A 20,394-nucleotide genomic window follows, 5' to 3' on the forward strand; every position below is an offset into this window, starting at 1 on the left:
ATACTTGGTGTATTGCCTGTTAGAATACCTTTACTCTCTGGAAACTAATGGATCTCAATTTGGCAGTTCACTGGTATTTTTCTTTTAACCCTTTCACTTACTGATGACAGATATAAACGTCATCCAAATTTAAGTCCTTTGCTTGTTGATGACATACAGATATAAAAAAAAAAGATTGGTTAAACCAGCAGACAAGATAAGGGTCATTTTCAGCAAGTGTTCCTAAGGTTTTTTATATAAATTTAACATTTATGTTTATTTGTTTTGTATAGTTTTAGATTTTTATTTTATAATTACTTCATTTATCTGTTTTTTCTGCAAGGGATTGATAGACAGAGAAAGAGAGATATTTTTACACATAAGTAACAGCCATATTTATTTGTTTTACGTAGTTTTAGATTTTTATTTTATAATTACATTGCTCATCTTTCTTCTGCCTGTGCGACTGAGCACAGCCAAACAAACGAGAGAGAGAGAGAGAGAGATATTTTTATTCATATGTAAAATGTATGTTTTTTTGTATTGTTTTAGATTTTATTGTATAAGTACATCATTTATCTTTTTCTGAGAGAAAGAGGCAGAACACTTGACTGGATGCCACTTACTTTACAGAAAACTTTGTTACTTTGTCATTCATTTTTTGTATATTTGTTGGTGTAATACAACTTTTTGCATTGCAAAACCCACGTAATTTATCTGGGTATATCATGGATTTACAACGATGATTTATTGCCAAATTTTTTGGGGAAAGTGCAAAATTTTCATGTATCTCATAATTTCTACTTAATATTGCACCTATATGAGTTATTTTGGGGGGATTCTTATGCCATTGTACAGAGCAGTCATTCAGCTGCAAAATGAAACAAAATTGAGCAGTCTTCCTAGAAAGCTGTTTTACATCTTTAAACTAAAAAGGTATACAGTCAATCCCTGGTATTCGTGGGGGATAGGGACCACAAACACCTGAATAGCTAAAATCTGTGAGTACTTGACATTCCCCTCTAAAAATGCTTATAACTGGCTATTTAAATAGTTCAAAAAGCAGACCCCATGTAAAGACATTCATAACTGCTTATTTTAACAGTTCAGACACAGAATATACTCTTAAATTATCATCTAAAACACTTTAATATCATTTCAAGTCATGTTACAACATTACCCTTAAAAACATATGGCTTACAGCAATATCATTTCAAAGTCATGTTACAACATTACCCTTAAAAACATATGGCTTACAGCTAAGTATGAAAACTATTCAAATTACCCATATTTTCAAGCTGTATCCATTTTTCTCATACAGTATTGAAAACAGTCCTGTTTCTTTGTATAGTACATGGGGAAACACTGGGAAGTTAATTACTGTATACAGTACCATAATATTTAATATGCATTGAAAAAATACAATTTATTGATAGTTTGCTGTGTTTACATTAATATTGTTTTAAAATTAGTAAATAATTTTTATCATAAAAACTTATTCAGTCATGAAAATAACATGAAAATATAGTAATTTTTGAATATTTCCTTGACAAAAAAAATCCGTGAGTTACTGAATGTTTCGATAATAATTTGAGATAAGTTCCACGGAAAGTCACGAATCTTGAACCGCCAGTAGGTGGGGGTCGACTGTAAACATTATTTGCGTTTATCACGTGGGTGACTGGCACTTTTCTTATAGAAAATGCAATGCTACTTTGTCATTCATTTTCTTATTTTCCATAAAATTACAGTTTTTCTGCATTGTATTAACTAGGTAATTTACCTGAGTGTCGATGGACAAAAAAAAAAGACGTTATCGCAATTTGAAAAAAGGGATTTTGACAAAGGAAAAATCTATTTCTGAGCTCGGCCCAGTGTCACCCGGTGAATTCCATACTAACACGAATTCTGGTACTGTATAAATATTGCTAAGTATACCCAGAAAAAAACTTTCAGAATGCTGGAGTTACCTACCCCAGATCGATGCGTCTTCTATATGGAAGGCGTCGAGGTATTACAAGGTGAGTGGAAAGAATCACAACCACAGAGCTACACTCCGAAAGACATTCCCATGGCAAGCAATGGAAAAGGGGGGGGGAGTACAAACAAAGAGGTTACAGTGGTACGTTAAGCGATGAACAGCTGGGTGGAAGTTGATTGGTGATTAAGGGCAGGGACAGTTAATTTAATCATAATGGATTCAAGCATGGTTAATTCTTCTACATATCAGGTTCCCACAATACAGTACTAAAATCCTTAGCATATACATGACCTTACAAATTTGCTGTGATTTCTTACATTTGGAATGCTTGGGATTGGATGTCGACAGCCTGTTCTAAAACTAACTCCTTGATGAGAGGAGATTAGGACTTAGCAGTCTCCTGGTACAACCACGATGTAAGTGCCAAGACCACATGTAAGTTAATTATATTTATAAATCACGGAAGTAAACAAGGGCTAATCTGTCCTTGACATGGAAAAGAGATGCAATGGTTTGTGGGTTTATTAGGATTAACTCAAGATTGAGCAGGTGATTGTGTTGAATAGCCTGATACATTTTTCTGAAATCTGTTATCATGTAAAAAGGAAATCTTGTATACAAACATAATATGGGGGCACTATGGATGAAGGTTGGGGTTAGTTTCGCTTAGATTGTAATTGAAGCAGCTTTACACCTTTCTGGTATAGTGTTCCCAAATTATGTTAGTATGGATTTCTCTATGACAATGGGCTAAGGAAAAAATGTATCAACATTGGACAATCACCACTCTCAATCTTAAGATCCAGCTCCCAATAAACCTGTAAATACATCTCTTTCATGTCAGAGGTGAGATTATCTGTTTCAAGGTAGATATGAATATGAATTGTCACATGTGAATCTTGACTGCCCATCGATTGTACTGGAAGTTTGTAAAAGTCGAATCTCTCATCGAGTTGAACACAGAACAGGCTGTCGATGCTGTTGGCACGTCAATGAATCACATTAGAAGTATGAGCACGTATTGTGCTTTGGGATTTTGCTGTGATGAGAGGAACTGATATCGCAGAAGGTAACAATAACTGAATCCATTATGTTCAAATTAACTTTGTCCTGCCGCAATCTTGACTTTCGCAACTTGTTCATGTAGCATACCGCTGTAACCTCTTGTTTGTACTCCCCCTTTCCATTGGCGCGCGGTGTCCCGGTTAGGCTATTTTTTAATGATGACCAGCCTGCTGCTGCTGTTCTGTTCCTTTTAAATACTTTAAATATCTCTTAAGTGTTTTCAGAGTTGTCGCCTCTTTTAAGTGTCCTTTGTAATGATGATAGTATATAATGTGTGCTGATGTTATTCTGATTACTGTTTAAGTTATCTTTACTTTGGAAAATGTATCAGAAAATACAAAATATCAGCGTAATAACTCAATAGTTAAAAGAAAATACTTACTCTCTTCTCAATTTACTTACAATGTCTGCTCCTGAAACTGTTTATATGTACATATACATACATACATACATATATATATATATATATATATATATATACACATACATATATATATATATATATATATATATATATTATATATATATACAGTAATACAGTGAACTTGTGTGATTAGGAGTTGTGCGAATTCACAGACACATGAACTTTGTTGGAACCTAACTAACTGTCATACGAGAACATCTGCGAATACTAAGGAAACCCTGCAAAAGTGTTTATGTTTAATTTTTATGTAAGTTATAAGTTTTAAGCTTTAATATGTAAATTGATCAACATTAATTAACCTTATGGTGATCTGATGCGAGCAGCGATCAATAAATTTTTGTCGTAAGTGCTCCGATGGCGATTCGCAGCATCATCCGTAAGTTACTTTCGGGGAAATTCACAAAAAAAAAAAAAAAAAGTCATCAAGAAAGCGAGGACTGCTCCACTGCGTGGAAGATCTTAAGCATCAAACAGGAAACGATGGGTATCATGCGTACAGTCTCCCCAACTCAAATACTTCACCTCCTGTTTTGACTGAGTTCAACACGTCTTTGGTGCTCTCATGTTTTGCTTTGTAGTCGTTTTATCTCTGTGTTTGTAAGTCTTTGCTTTTGTTATTGTTATAAGAAAGTGTTTGCAAGTGATTGCTGAGTATTTTGATTAATATTTCAAGTGTTTTTTTACATACATTTCTGTCTATCAACGTTTCCGTCTTTCAGCTTCAATTGCTCAATTTTTTCTGAGAACACTTATTGCTTTTACGTGGCTATTTATAGAAAGGGTATTCAGCTTTCCACTGCAATTTTCACTTTTCTTAGCGTTTTTCATTACTGAGTAATTCTACGAAAAATATAGCGTAAATATGAGCACTTTCGAGAACCAGTTGTGTCATGTAGTTCGGCCTAGGGTTTTATAAGTGAAGTGAATAATTTTATGTATGCCTGTTTGTGCACCTGTAAATAACTTCAATGTCATGTATATATCATTAGAAACGGCCATTCTTTGTACCTTATCATGCTGAATGGCAAAATGTAAAAATAATGCTGTTTCTATATAAAATTCTTTGTGAACAATTGACTTTGCGTGATAAAAACAAAACTTATGTCTTTGAGCTTCAAATTGCTCAATTATTTACTGGGAACACCTATTGATTTTAGGTAATACAGGCAGTCCCCGGTTTACGACGGTTCCGGCTTACGACGTTCGAGTTGGCGCTTTTCAAATATATTCATCAGAAATTATTTCACAGCTTCTGACGCATGTTCGGGGTTACGGCGCATTAAATGCGCTTCGATCCGACCGGAAGAAATATGGCCCCAAAATGGCAGAATAATCATAATTTGAAGGTTCTTTGATGTAAAACTCAATAATAATGCAGTTTACATCGTTTCAATACGCAGAGCATTAAAAGTAAGGTTTTTCTTATGATTTTTGGCGATTTTCGCGATGTTCCGGCTTCGGCGATTTTGGGTTACGCGGTAGCAAGCGGAACCCCGTCGTGGCTCGGGGACACTCCTAATATATATATAGGAAATTTATTCAGCTTTCCATCACAGTTTTCATTTTTCTAGCATTATTTATTAACAGGTAATTACAAAAAATGTCAAGCGATATATATATAATTTTTTGTAAGCCTGTTTGTGCATCTTAAATAAATTCAATATTACTTGCATTATTATATATCATTGGATAAGCGTTCTTTGTACTTTATCGTGCTGAACAGCAAAATGTTAAAAATATCAACGTTTCCAGGTAATAATCGTTGCCGTATATTTTCTTAGAAAAAAAAAAAAGATTGTCCTTAATCTAACGACAATTGCTCAATTTTATTCTAACAATACATATATCTTTCTTTTGTCCGTAATCTAATGACAATTGCTCAATTTTATTCTAACAATACATATATCTTTCTTTTGTGCATTTTATAGGAAATTTATTCAGCTTTCTAATGCCACCTTTATTTTTTTTTATCTTTATTCCTTACTTAGGTATGATACGAAACATCAACATAAGTAGGTTGGAAAATCTGAAAATTGCACTCCATAAAAGATTAGCATTTTTTAATTGGTAACAGCTAATTAGCAAACACATTTATAGCAAAATGATTGCTTCCACGTGAAAGTTCAAACATTTCCACACAATTTACATATAAAATAAACTCCCCAAACCCAATTATTATATTTTTCCTTAAAAATTTCATGTTCATCATGTCTTTTTTATTATCTCTAAGCCTTGCAAAGATTTTCTGATTGCTTTAGGAAAAAATTAAATCATTTGCCGACATCATAAAACAAACCAGAATCTATATCAGTTATAGCTTGGGCGATATCGATTTTTACAAAGAAACTTTCTGTGAGCCCCACTTTTCCCTCCACGTAAATTGCATACCAGGTAGCTACAGGAACCACGCATAAAGCGAGAGGGTTAATAAAAGTAATAATTTCTCTCTCTCTCTCTCTCTTTTACTGAAATGAGAGAATTTTTATGGTACATGTGTATGTTTATTTGTTTTGCGTGATAAATTTTTTTACCTAATAATAAGTACTAATTTTCAAATATTAATAATAATAACAATAACATAACTGTAATTACAAAATTCATATGTGATACGTGTTTAAACAAATTCTTTCCTAATCTTTTGGCTTAGCTCGAAGCGAAGCTGTCAGACATCATCATGAACATGACCGAGAAAGGGAGTGTTGCTGATTAGCGGGTCAAGGTTTTCTTCACGTAATTCTCTCTCTCTCTCTCTCTCTCTCTCTCTCTCTCTCTCTCTCCATAATAATTCATAAAAATTTCACTTTCTTATTAAGGACAACTCTCTCTTTATTAGTTGTTGCTTAACCTAAATTACTGTTTCTCTGTGCCTTTACCTGTACAGTAGATCATCTTAATTTGATCTAATTTTATATTACTGTCTACAAACTGTAAATGCCCCATTCTAAAACATGGAGACATAGAGGCATTTCAAAACAAGAAAGAGCCAGAATAAAAGAAGGTTTTAAAAACGAGGTTGAAGACTTCTAAAAATAGATCGGTGGAGCAGGAGAGAGAGAAAAAGTATACTGTACTAATCTTCCACTTGCTCTCCCTATATTCTTACGCCCAACCATTTATTTCCTTTTTTAAAGGGTAATGTTCTGAGCTAACTTTTAAATGAAATTACAGTAACTTTAATTTAATTTTAAAAGTTAGTTCATTCTAATTTCCATCTTTGATTTCTAATGTAAGATAACTATTCTCTCTGTCTCCCATAATAATTCATAAAGATTTTAACTTGATATTTCAAGTTAGGACAATATATTTCTCTCTTTCGTGTTATTCTCTCAGTGTCTGTAATAATTGATAAATAATTTCACTTTCTTAAGTGAGGACAACCCTTATCTCCCTCTCTCATTCATAGTTAGCACTCATACATTTTTACAACTTATTATTTCACTGTGCGTCTTTACCTGTACAGTAGATAGTTTAAATTGATCTAATTTTACCTGTACCATCTATGAAGTGTAAATGCGCTAATGTGGCAAATACGTTCTAACACACTGAGACATAATAACTAAGAGTTGTATTAGTCCAAATAAAATACACTGTTTGTTCATGAAAAAGCATTTCAGAACAAAGAGAAAGGAATGTAGAAGACAAAAGTTATTAATAAGAGGTTGAGAAGACTTCTTAAAATAGATGGAGTCAGAAGGGAAGAGAGACAGAAATCTCTTCCAACTCTCTATTCTTATGTCAGCCATTTATTTCTTTTTTTTAAGGGTAATGTATTAAGCTAGCTTAGAAGTAGAGTACAGTAACAATTTCATTTAAAGTTAACTTAATAATTAGGAGCATGATTAGGGGTCATATTTAGTGTTTAAACTTTATAAATTACTTGCATTTTTAGAGACTGTGCCAAACTACGCGAAAATTCGTCTTGAGCGAGGGGTTCTGGAACCTAACCTTGTGTAAGTTCAGGGTATGACTGAGTGTGTGTGTGTGTGTATGTATGTATATATGTGTGTATGTATATGTATATATGTATCTGTAGTATATATTATAATGTATATATATATATATATATATATATATATATATATATATATATATATATATATATGCATATATATATATATATATATATATATATATATATATATATATATATATATATATATATAATATATATATATATATATATATATATATATATATACTGCTGCTCTTTCATGCTATATATATATATATAATGTATATATATATATATATATATATATATATATATATATATATATATATATATATATATATATATATATATATATATATATATATATATTATATATATATATATATATATGGATACAGTAATACCTCGAACTACTTGTGATTGAGTTGCAGATTCAGATACACAAATTTTCATTGGAACCCTAGCAGTGGTCATGCACGAGTTTTTTTCACAGACCTTGAACATTTCAGAACTCTGAGAAACCCTGCAAAAGTTTTTTTTTTTATTTTTTTATGTAATTTATGTTTTCAAGCTTTTATGTGTAAATTAAATAACATTAAATATTATTAAAGTAATAATTTCTCTCTCTCTCTCTCTCTCTCTCTCTCTCTCTCTCTCTCTCTCTCTCTCTCTCTCTCTCTCTCTCTCTCTCTCTCTCTTTTAATTGAGATGAATTTTATAGTACATATATACAATTTTATCATTTGTATGATAAATAAACTTTTCACATAATAATAAGTAATTTAAAAATAGTAATAAGAATAATAATAATTAATAATAATAATAATAATAATAATAATAATAATAATAATAAAAATAATAAAACTGTAATATAAAATTCGTATTATCTTGAACAAACAAATTCTTCCCTCATCTTTTGTAAGAAGGTGGAAGGCAAAAGCTGTCAGACATGTCATTTAACATGACAAGAATGGGAGTGTTGCTAAACAGTGGTCAAATTTTTCTTGTAATTCTCTCTCTCTCTCTGTCTCCGCAATACTTCATAAAAAATTTCACTCTCTTAAGTAAGGACAACTGTTATCTCTCTCTCTCTCTCTCTCAGTTCAAAGTTAGCCAACCTACATTATTACAGCACTGTTTCTCTGTATGTCTTTACCTGTACAGTAGATAGTTTTAAACTGATCTAATTTTACCTGTGCCATTGACAAACTGTAAATGCGCCATTCTTAAACATAGAGACATAGAGCATTTCAGAACAAAGGGAAAGTGACAGAATAAAAAAAGTTTTGTAAAAACAAGGTTGAGAGGACTTCTGAAAATAGATTGGTGGAATGGGGGAGAGATTCACACACTATATTCTTAAGTCAACCATTTATTTCTTTTTTTTTAAGGGTAGCGTGTCATGCTCTCTCTCTCTCTCTCTCTCTCTGTAATAATTCCTTTTATATATAACTTGACATTTCAAAGTAAGGACAATCTCTCTGTCTAGTGTTATTCTCTCAGTCTCGTAATAATTGATGAAATGTTTCACTCTCTTAAGTAAGGACAACCTTGAACCAGGTGATTCTTTACACCGTTTGTGTTGGTTCTCTCTCTCTCTCTCTCTCTCCCTCGTTCTATTAGCGCTCACACATTTTACAACAGTGGCTCTCTGTATGTCTTTACCTGTACAGTAGATAGTTTAAATTAATCTAATTTGACCTGTATCATCTACGAAGTGTAAATGCGCTAGTGTTGCAAATACATTCTAAAATATAGAGACATAATAACTAGAGAGTTGCATTAGTCAAAATATAACGCAACAAAGAGAAAGAGAGCGCCCAGGACAAAGAAATTGTTAAAAAGAGGTTGAGACGATTCTAAAAATAGATCGGTTGGAAGGAGAGAGAGAGAGAGAGAAGAGAGAGAGAGAGAGAGAGAGAGAAATTCTCTTACAACTCTCAATTTTTATGTAAACCATTTATTTCTCTTTTTTAAGGGTAATGTATTAAGCTAACTTTTAAATGAAATTACAATTTCATTTAAAAAGTTAACTATAGGCCCAGAACATGATTAGGGTCATATTTAGTGTTTAAACTTTAAAAATAAGCATTTACTAGCATTTTTAGAAACCATGCCAAACTTATGCGAAAATTCACCCTGCGCGAGGGGTTCTGGAACCTAACCTCGCGTAAGTTCGGAGTATGACTGTATAGGCAGTCCCTGGTTTATGAAGGGTCCAGCTTACGACATTCTGAGGTTATGGCCTTTTCAAATATATTCATCAGAAATTACTTCCTGGTTTGACGCATGTTCTGGGGTTCTGATGCATTGTATGCCAATCAACAGAGAGAGAAATATGACTCCCAAAATGGCAGAACTGTGTACTTTGATCTTACCACGATTGAGTTGCGAATTCACACACACACAGACTTTTCTGGAACCTAACTAATGGGCATACACGATTTTTCACAGACACCACGAAATTCTCGAGAAACCCTGCAGAAGTGGGTGTTTAATTTTTTGAGAAGTAATTTACAAGTTTTCATGCTTATGTGTAAAATCTGTATGAAAAAATGCACATTTCATTCTTTTATGTGTAAAATGTGTATGAAAATGCATTTCATGCTTTTATATTGTAAAATCTGTATGAAAATGCATTTCATGTTTTAATATGCCAAAATCTCCATAAAATGCATTTCATGCTTTCATGTGTAAAATCTCTCTCAGAAAAATGCATTTCATGCTTTCATGTGTAGAATCTGTATGAAAATATATTATTTTTATTTTGTACATGCATAAATATGATGCAAAGGTAATTTCAGCACATTCACTTAGTGTACTTTTACAAGATGTGATACCCATTTGCAAAGTTACTGCACTTTTCAAAGATGATACCCCTGCAGAAAAAGCTTGTTTAATGTTTGAAACACATTTATAAGTTTTCCTTCTTTTAACTGTAAAATCGATATGGAGGTACATATTTATGTTCCAGTACTTAAATATCATACAAGTATTATGTCCATTTGCAAAGTCTTTGTCACAAGGACTTTACATGACCTTGAGTTAAGGTTGTTCAGTTCGCGCTCATTTGATAAAATGGAATTGTTAATGTAACATCAAGGACAACTAAGAGTTTAATATAGTGTCATTCTTTGAAAATTACTCTGTTCACCTCGGAGAAAAGTGCTGGTGCAATCTGTATGTGCATGTAATTACAGCACGTTCAGTTGGTGTACTTTTACAAGATGTGATACCCTTAGTTACTGCATTTTTCAAAGATGATACCCCTGTAGAAAGTGTGTTTAATTTTTAAGATTTCGTGTTTTTAGGTGTAAAATCAGAATGGAAAATTTTGTATTTATATCTAGCGCTGTAAATACGATGCAAAAGCAGTACAGTTACTTTATTACAGTCTCTCTCTCTCTCTCTCTCGTAGTTAGCGCTCAAACATACTTTTACAACTTATTATTTCTCTATACGTCATTACCTGCTTACAGTATAAATTTTTAAATTGATTGAATTTTACCTGTTTTGATATTTTGTAGGTGTACTTTTGTTTTGCCTAGTGGCCCATGAAAAGCGGCTTTTACTCTCAAGTGACAGAAAGCGGCATCCCATGAATTAGGGGTAACATTAGTATCGTGCGCACCTACTGTAAATGCGCTATTAGCAAGAGTGTGCAGTACTCAATTTTATGTCAACCATTTACTGTATTCCTTTTAAGGTAATAAGCTAAATTCTAATAAAATTACACTAACTTTAGTTCATTTTAAGTTAATAATACTTTGGGAACATGATTAGGGTCATATTTAGTACTTAAACTCTGAAATAAACATTTATTAGCATTTTTAAAGACCATGCCAAACTTACGGTCCACCTTGCATGAGGCCTCGGAACCTAACCTCGCGTAATTCGGTATGACTGTAATCAAGTGAGTTTTTCATGAAAAACTCAATAAAATACATTACATCATTTTCAATACACTAAAGCATTAGTAAGGTTTTCTTAAGATTTTTAGCGATTATCGGCAGATTTTTTTGGCTTACGACTCAGAGTAACAACGGAACCCCCGTCGTAAACAGGGGACTGCCTGTATGCAGTCCCCGGTTAACTGCGATCCAGTTTTACAGTGCTTATCTAGCGACGAAAATCTGCAACTTTCTGCACCGATATCACCGATTTCCGCTTATCAGCACCAATAATTGGGTATTGATGCTGATACATACCTAACAGAGGTGCCAGTAACAAGTCACCGATTTTCGGTTATCATCACACCCTCAGAGTTGGAACCCTGCCCGATAACCTAGGACTGCCTGTATATATATATATATATATATATATATATACCTTTATATATATATATATATATATATATATATATATATATATATATATATATATATATATATTTCAAATAAAAAAAACAATTGGAGACAAAAGCCTGCTGAAGTCCACCTAAAGGAGTCGAGTCCCCCATAGAAACAATTGAACATGGGACTGCCAAGGTCACCAGAGTTTGAAAGGCTCGCTGGGGTCTTGACACAAGAGTAGGTCACAACCCTGACTGAGCCACCATCTTGAACCGGGGGCAGCTAGCACTCCAAGCGCCTTCTCAGAAGAGCAGGAAAATAATCCACAAGGTCATAAAACACAGGGTGCAAGCAACCTCGCTCTCAGAAACTCTCCTGGCTCCAGATCAAACACACCTATTCCTTGCTTTTGCTCCGTTTGAGCTATCCCCGTGACCACCCTGCAGCCAGCCCCCGTAACTTCCAAGTGTGACCCACTAAACTCATCAGCAGCTGCCCAAGAATGGACAACCTCACAAGAAGCCCACGTGTGGCCATTGCAAAAGGTCAGGGCACCCCACTGGGTGAGAATCAGCCAGACACTCTAAGTCTCCAAATGGGTCCATGCCCAACCAAGCCACGTCTGTCTCTTGGGAGAACAACAAAGGGCCTGCTCCCTCCACTGGGACAGTGCCAAACAAAGATTACAGAATGAATTATTGCACAGAATGTTCAGGGCACTCTGCCCTGTAGGCAAAATGCCCTAGTAAAACAGAATCACCCACCATTGCTTTGGCAGTTACAAATCACAAAACCTTAGGCCCTCTAGCCAAAGGTCCTTTATCTGTGGCACCTCCCATAAGTAACTACCCTGTCTGCCAGGTCACAGCATTCAATGACACTGGTGCGCAAATCTCCCTCATAAGGGAAGATGAGGTCCCCTATGGGGCCACCATTGACAGACAAACTTGTCACAATGGAGAGTATCAATAAGACGAAGATGATTCTCCCCATCGTCAAATTAAGGATTACAAGACCTCAAAGATCTAAATTCTGCACTCTAGGAGTGGGTACTTACCTTCCTGAAGGCTATGACCTCCTCCTGGGACAGGACTTCCAGTCCCCTCCTAATTTATAAAATCCAGGGGTCCTAACCCCTTCAAGAATTCATCAGGCACAACTAATCCTCAGAGACCTGCCTTAAACCCACTGCCAGTGCCACTTGCATGCCCTGAGCAGTGTCAGGCTCCAACTGTCTCTATCGTCGAGCCCCTGACAAATTTAATTCCTGTGCCAGGCCCTGCCCTAATGCCAGTGCCCAAGCTCACCAAGTCCTTTCCAGGAGATCCGACCTTACTGCAAACCCCCTGCCATTGCCACTTCCAGGAACTGAGCAGTGCCAAGTCCCGCCCATCTTGAGCAACAAGCCTTTAACCAATTCAGTTCGAGTGCCAGGCTGCCCCAGTGCCAGCGCCAAGGCGCAACCTGAATCTCCCTCCCAGAGATCCCAAATTTGACACAAAATCTCTGCCAGTGCCACCTGAGTGTCCTGGACAGTGCCACGTTCTGCCCATTGCAGACATCGAAAATTCACAATTTAATTCCTGTGCCTGGGCCTGCCTTAGTGCCAGTGCCAGAGTATGCCATAGATCCTCCTCCAAGGATCTCCGTCTCGGTCGCCTCTCATTCTCCAGCTTGGCACCGCTACCAGAGGCGGTGGGGCAATCCACAGTCTACTTGGGTCCCCTCCGGATTCCTCTGACCACAGCAGGGGACCGGGTTCCTCTGACCACAGAGGAAGTTTATCCAAAGGTGCAGCCTTGCAACCTGTGCCAAGGTGACCTGCGAACCTCTCACGCCCACCACGACCCCTTCCTCTTTCCCAGTCAGCCGCAGACCTCACCATGAGTAAGGATTCTGCCATATCTCAACTGGCCGATGAATTCAAGGAACTGGGATGACTAGTAGTTAAGCTTGTAACAAATGTCCCTACTTCGGCTGTCAAAGAAGCTGGAACCTCAGACTCGGTGGAAGATTCCCCTACCAAGTTAAACATTGACCCAAAAGACTCACCAGGTACCCCATAAGATAGCTATTTAAGCTCTCCTGCTTACTAGTGCCCTTTGGCACAGTGCCTCACGCTATCTTAGAACAACTCTGGCATCTCTATCCAGAGGAGGATGCTGGGTTCCTTCCCTTGTTTATTCTTTTAAATTAAGTTTGGGATTTAACTACTTTTTCTAATTTTTCCTTTTACTGCTTTGATCATTTCTCTTTTTCTTTCCAATCTCCTGATTAAACATTTTCTTGGCAACATTGCCCAATCATGAATCCTTCTGTAAAACCCTTATAAATGGCTTCTCATTTTACTTTGCTTCCTACTCTGCCAATGCAGAGTACAATGTCAGATTCTTATGTAAGTCCTTTAACTTCCCTTTTCATGCCTACAAAGGCATGGTACATTTTAAATTGAATATGACAGAGCCATCAGGCCTCCACTGCATGAGTGCCACTCCTGGCACAGTGCCAATATATCGCCATTGGCAGATGCTCCTGTCAGAGGGGTCGCGCCTTCTGACTGCCTTTTGATGCCCTTTGGGGCTAAAGAATGAACCTAGCCATATTGACATAGGATAAGGAATATAATTCTGGTATACTGATCATAATTTTTACTTATTCTTGCATCTGTCATTTATTTTCCTTGAAATGTAAATCCTGAGTCAAAAACTTGCAAAACCTGTGCAATCATGCATCTAGTTGTGTATCATGTACAGTACTTAGCTTCATGCCGCAAGGCACCCGTTTTGTTAGTGCCATGTCTGGCACTGTGCCACTGCATACAAGTATCGTGGAATCACCTAATTTATGCCTAAGAATACTTCATTGTAATGCCTCCTCAAGGCACCCTAACAGCATGACTTTGGGCTGTCAAAGTAACCTTATTAATTAAATGCATGTCTAACCTTACATTTTATTGTCCTTCTAATTCAGTTATTACTGTGTTGTTACACAGATTCGTGAAATTTTAGTTCATAGAATTGCTCTTAATTTTGAATTTTCTATAATGCTGTTTTAATGTAATAACATGAGGAGTATATGAATTTAACTTTCAGTGTATGGTTTCTACATAATATAAACTTAAAAATCAGTGGGATGTATTTTGCATTTGATTTACTTGCAGAATTGATGATTTTTCTGAAATGTAATATTATCCCACAAAAGTGAAGTATAGTGTTATCAGGCGTTCAGTTGAGTTAACTTAGTTGTTGACATTTCCATCAAATCAAGGTGCAATTGTCAACTTTGTGGAAAACAATGTGAGGAAACCATTTTTATAAGCAAAATCAGCCCCTCACGTAAATTTTTCTCCATGCTCCTCTTTTTGGTTCATCTATTTTATCTTTCCTAGACCTAGCGACTGCTTGAAAAACCTCTTTTCAGATGAAGGCAAATGGAAGCGGAAGTCTGGAAACCACCCAAGAAAGAAATTCAGGTCCCCCAACAAAAACAAACGAACATGGGTTGCGAGTGGTCACCAGGATTTGGAAGGCCTTGACGTACAGAACAGAGAATCATGACTGAGCCACCATCTTGAACCCTGAGTGCAAACGCTAGCGCTTCGAGTGCCCTCTGAGAGGAGCAAGAAAATAATCCGCCAAGGTCATAAAACATAGGGTGCAAGCAACCTTGCTCTCAGAAACCCTCCTGGCTCCAGATCCAACACACCTATCCATTGCTTTTGCTCCGTTGAGCTATCCCCATGGCGACCTTGCGCGGCCAACCCAGTAACTTCAAGTGTGACCGGTAAACTCCTTGAATCCATTCTGGTGAAAATTCGACGAGGCTTTCCATCACTCTGTTTTATGGAGCGTCCCTGATTCGAGGTTCCTTCAACAGTCATGTATCTTTAATCTTTTACTGAATTTCATTTTCTTTTCTGAAGTGCGATTTCTCACAAAGTCCTGACTTAGTTAGTCCAGTGTGAATCTGTAAGTATCTTGCACCAGAATGTAAGTATCTCGCACCAGAATTGAGTTATCTTGCCACCATATGTGCAACCACAAGTGCAACCCTTGATTGCCAGAAGTCGTTAAAATTTTCCTTACGTAACCTCTTGCATTCTCTAATTGCAGACGGTGTTGCTAGCTGTAGGAACAGCTGCTTGTTTTGTGCTTCTTCCCATGGCCTTTACCACTGCAATCAATTCTTCTATGTCTCTTTCAAGAGGATTACCCATAGATTCTTCAATATTTGAACAATTGCTGTAATATTTAACCACGTGGCAGAACTTTGCTTTACCTGCCTATCATTCACCATTCTTCTGACTGACGTGTTTAATTGTAAATATATTCCATTTAAGGTAAACCTAAGTGTTTATCTGCAACAGCTCCTTGTTGAAGTATAGCCATTAGCCCAATTGTTTTTTTATACAAGTTTCTACCTGACCAAGCAATTGCATTCAGTTATAATTTTTCATGGTAAGTCCCCTGTTCTCCAGCTAGACCCAGGACTGGATCTCTGCACAAGGAATACATTAAAACCAGGTTAGAGTAAATATATATACTGTATATATGTATATATATATATATATATATATATATATATATATATATATATATATATATATATATAATATAATATATATATATATATATATATATATATATATATATATATATATATATATATATATATATATATATATATATATATATATATATATATATATTTCTAGTCAGTCCAGTAATCATTGGTGAAATTCCATTACAGTACGAATTTCTAGGTATAAAATACTAGATATACCAGAGAAAAAGAGCTTTCAGGAAAGCTGGGTTACTACCCCCAGTCGGCGTCTTCTAGGAAGGCGATGGGGTATAGGAAAATTGAGTGAAATACCACTACCGCGGAAACATACTCGAAAGATCTCTCCTTATCAAAACCCCCGGAACAGAGCGGTGAGCCGTTACAGCCCCTACACTCAACACCCGCCAGGACGGCGACACCAGCGCCACCTACCTCATTCCATTTTCTAGCACGTGATAATTATCTTTTGATTTTGTGTGCTGCGTGCCTTTTATTAGGTACCCTTTTTCATCATGTCATCGAGCAGCTTTACTATCTCAGGATTAAGTAATATGTTATGGGGTTTTTTCGTTTGTTGGCTGTTTTGGTCTCTTTATATATATTTGAGATCTTAATTATGGCCTTCACGGCGTCCCCGCCAACCATGTCGACCCGCGGCGACCCCATCAGTTTCCTGCTGTTGGAGTTGTCTCATTGTCGTTATAGTTATTTATATTTTTTGCCCCTGGTTCTCCTCCTGGCGGGTTTCCTGCGGTGGCACCCCCCTTTTTTGATAATTTAGCCCCCACTTCAAAACATAAATTGGCCTACAGGCCCTTTTGAGGTGATGCCCCGTCCAGGTTCCCCCCCTCCAGGTTGGGTTCCCTTTTATTTTAGTCTGTATTAGGCTATTATTATTTTATTCTTAGCGATAGTGCTCTCGATTCGTTATTTTCATCTTTACCTCCTGCGTGGTGGCGGCGGCCTTAGATCTAACCGTTGCCTCGGGGTAGGCTCAGCACCCTATTGAGCACATTTTGACTCATATTTTGGTGTGATGGTTTGGTGGAGTAGGTTATTTAGCCCATCACCTTGCCCTCGGCGTGAAGTCCATCAGGTTGAGGAATTTTGTTGCTGTTTCCTCCGGGGTCGTTTTTGGTGGGCAGAGTGAGCCCCTTGGTTCTCTTCCTTCCCTTAGGGGAATAGAGTTCTTTTGGATGTGTCTCCTCTGAGCTGTGCGCCTTCTTGCCCCCTCTTCGTTCCGGTTGGTTCTGAAGCACAAAATTTCTCTCCTTATTAGTTCCTCCTCCCCTCCATTACTCCTGCCCTTTCTAGCCTAAAGCTAGAGTTAGGTTCCTGATAGGCTGTGCCTAGGCATATCTATATATATATATATATATATATATATATATATATATATATATATATATATTTCATTAGATTTCATTATAATTTTAATTTTTTTCTTATAGAAAACACATAATCTTGGTAAATTTACACTAGAATATGAAAATACAATGCAAATTATATCATATATGTTAAATCTGCAAAACAAAAACGTTCAGATACTTAGCTTACCATGCATGTCAAGTAATCAAATTTCTCCTTGACTTCGTTCACAGAGATCTAAAAGATAGTGTGTGGATATCTCAGTGTAGTAATGTTTATCAGTACGGCAATATTTACTCGTTTTCCGCTATGAACAGGTTTATTATTGCAACATCATACAAGATAATGATAATTTCTTTAATTTTTACACATTCATATTTGTATTTCATGGTGTTAAAAGTCAGCTGGAATTAATGGCAGTAAATGTTGTGACAGCTAGAATTAGATTGACAAATCTATTTAAATCTGCAGAGCATTCTCTATGATGTGAGAACAGTGAAACCGGTGGAAAACACAAGTAACTGGTGTTTCTTGATGTTGCCATAGGTTCTCTCTCTCTCTCTCCACTGCTAAAACATACTATACAAATATATGTCGCTCAATCTCTAAATGAAAAAATTAATGAAATGGTAGCTCTGCATATCAGGCACTGAGCTTACACAACATGAACACTCTCTCTCTCTCTCTCTCTCTCTCTCTCTCTCTCTCTCTCCTCTCTCTCTCTCTCTCTCTCTCTCTCTCCTCTCTCTCTCTCTCTCTCTCTCTCTCTCTCTCTCTCTCTCTCTCTCTCTCTCTCTCTCTCTCTCTCTCTCTCTCTCTCTCTCTCTCTCTCTCTCTCTCTCTTCTCTACTCTCTCTCTCTCTCTCTCTCTCTCTCATCATATACTGCATTCGTTCCTTTATTGTTTCCCACTTTTCGTTGGACATTATCAGAAATTTAACTCTTGAATTTCATTATGGAAGATTGTACTTTCCGATTATGCAAGCATTCCGTTCATTAATGGTGTCATAAATTCACTTGTGTAGGTTACTTGGTGGGTTATGTCGAAAAATGTTTATTTCCTCAGAACTGTCGCTGCAAATTACAACTTGAACGAATACTGTAAAGCTTACTACTGCATTCAAATATCAATGATTTCAGAATCGTAGAATATGGTTTTAAGTTATAGGAGGTCAAGCAAACAACAAACACAATAGAGACTGACTCCTCCCTTTCTAAATTTGCCAGATGTCGCATTATTGAGCAATATGTGTTCGAAAGATTTTAAAAATTATCCTAACTTTCATAACGAGTGTACATATACATATATATATGTACATATATATCCCAAATGTAAGATTGCGATATGCTTAGGAGCCACCAAGGTGCTCAAAGTCCGGATGGGTCCATCTCGGAGTCAGCCACCATCACAGGAATGCACTTTGAAAACCAAAGAATTCTCTAGTATAAGAGAACACACTAATAAATGTAGAACTTCATTTACAAATGACTTCCGTATCGTGGCCCAAGCACCCAATGACTATTCTCTCTCTATTTTGGAATCTTTAACAATTAAGCAGCTTGTGCCCTAGTTAAACAGTCAGGCCTCCTCCACTGTTTTGTTTATAGCCTAGTTGACATCCGGCCTTCCAGAAGAGAGAATGTCACTCAGTATTTTAACTCTAGAGATAGGTACTAGTCTATAATTCTCTTTGCTTTTCATTTTTATTTAATTTTTTTATTTAACCTTTTAACAATATAAATTCTTAAGCGTCTTATTAATTTTAACCTTTGTAATTGTCATTTACTGAGTCTGTTTTAATTTGTAAATTTTGTATATTTTACAACCCTAGAGTGAGACTTAAAGTCTGAAGTGAAGCATTAAATTTGCTGATGCTTCGATGGTTATTTTAAATCCCCTTTTCCTCCTAGATCTCAGTATTATAGTGTATATATATATAATATATATATATATATATATATATATATATATATATATATATATATATATATATATATATATATTTATATATATAAAAATTTGCACATATATGTACATATATAATGCACATATATGTACATATATAAATGCTACATATAATATATATATATATATATATATATATATATATATATATATATATATATATATAGGCTATATATATATGTATATATGTATATATATATATATATATACGAGCAGTCCCGGTTCTGACGGTTCCGACTTCGACGTTCGAGGGTTCGACGGCTTTTTTCAAATATATTCATCGAAATTATTATTTCCGGCTTCTGACGCATGTTCGGGATTGCAGCGGCGTCGTGTGCCCGATCGGCGAAGAAATTTGGCCCCAAATGAGTCATCATAATTTGAAGGTTTTTTTATGTAAAACTCAATAATAATGCAGTTTGCGTCGTTTCAATGCATAGAGCATTAAAGTAAGGTTTTCTTATGATTGTGACGATTTTCGGTTTACGGCGATTTTAGATTCTGACCTTGTAGCGCAGAAGCGGAACCCATTAAGTAAACGAGGGATTCTCTGTATATATATGTATATATATATATATATATATATATATATATATATATATATATCAACTAAAAATTCCCATACGGTAACATATATGAAAATATGTATTTCTGAGGTGGCGAATTGGATATTAAAGGACGTTTGTAGCTTAATGCTTGTATATGAATCATGGTGATGTGATAAAAAGTCATATATGTGTACATATATACAGAAACCCCCCGGTTTACGACAGGCTCGGCTTCAGTGTTGATTTGGCGGCTTTC

The 20,394-nt window shown here is 35.8% G+C and overlaps 1 protein-coding gene across 1 annotated transcript in view; it reads left to right on the forward strand.

The window, feature by feature from the left end:
- Positions 1-1,936: 1,936 nt before the first annotated feature.
- LOC136841045 (molybdenum cofactor sulfurase-like) overlaps positions 1,937-20,394 on the forward strand; it is a 258,205-nt gene continuing 239,747 nt past the window's right edge. The window contains 1 exon segment of the mRNA XM_067108100.1: positions 1,937-2,000. Coding sequence (XP_066964201.1) covers positions 1,937-2,000 — 64 coding nt within the window.

Source organism: Macrobrachium rosenbergii, chromosome 8 (assembly GCF_040412425.1).
Source record: "Macrobrachium rosenbergii isolate ZJJX-2024 chromosome 8, ASM4041242v1, whole genome shotgun sequence".
In the NCBI taxonomy this organism is placed as follows: domain Eukaryota; kingdom Metazoa; phylum Arthropoda; class Malacostraca; order Decapoda; family Palaemonidae; genus Macrobrachium; species Macrobrachium rosenbergii.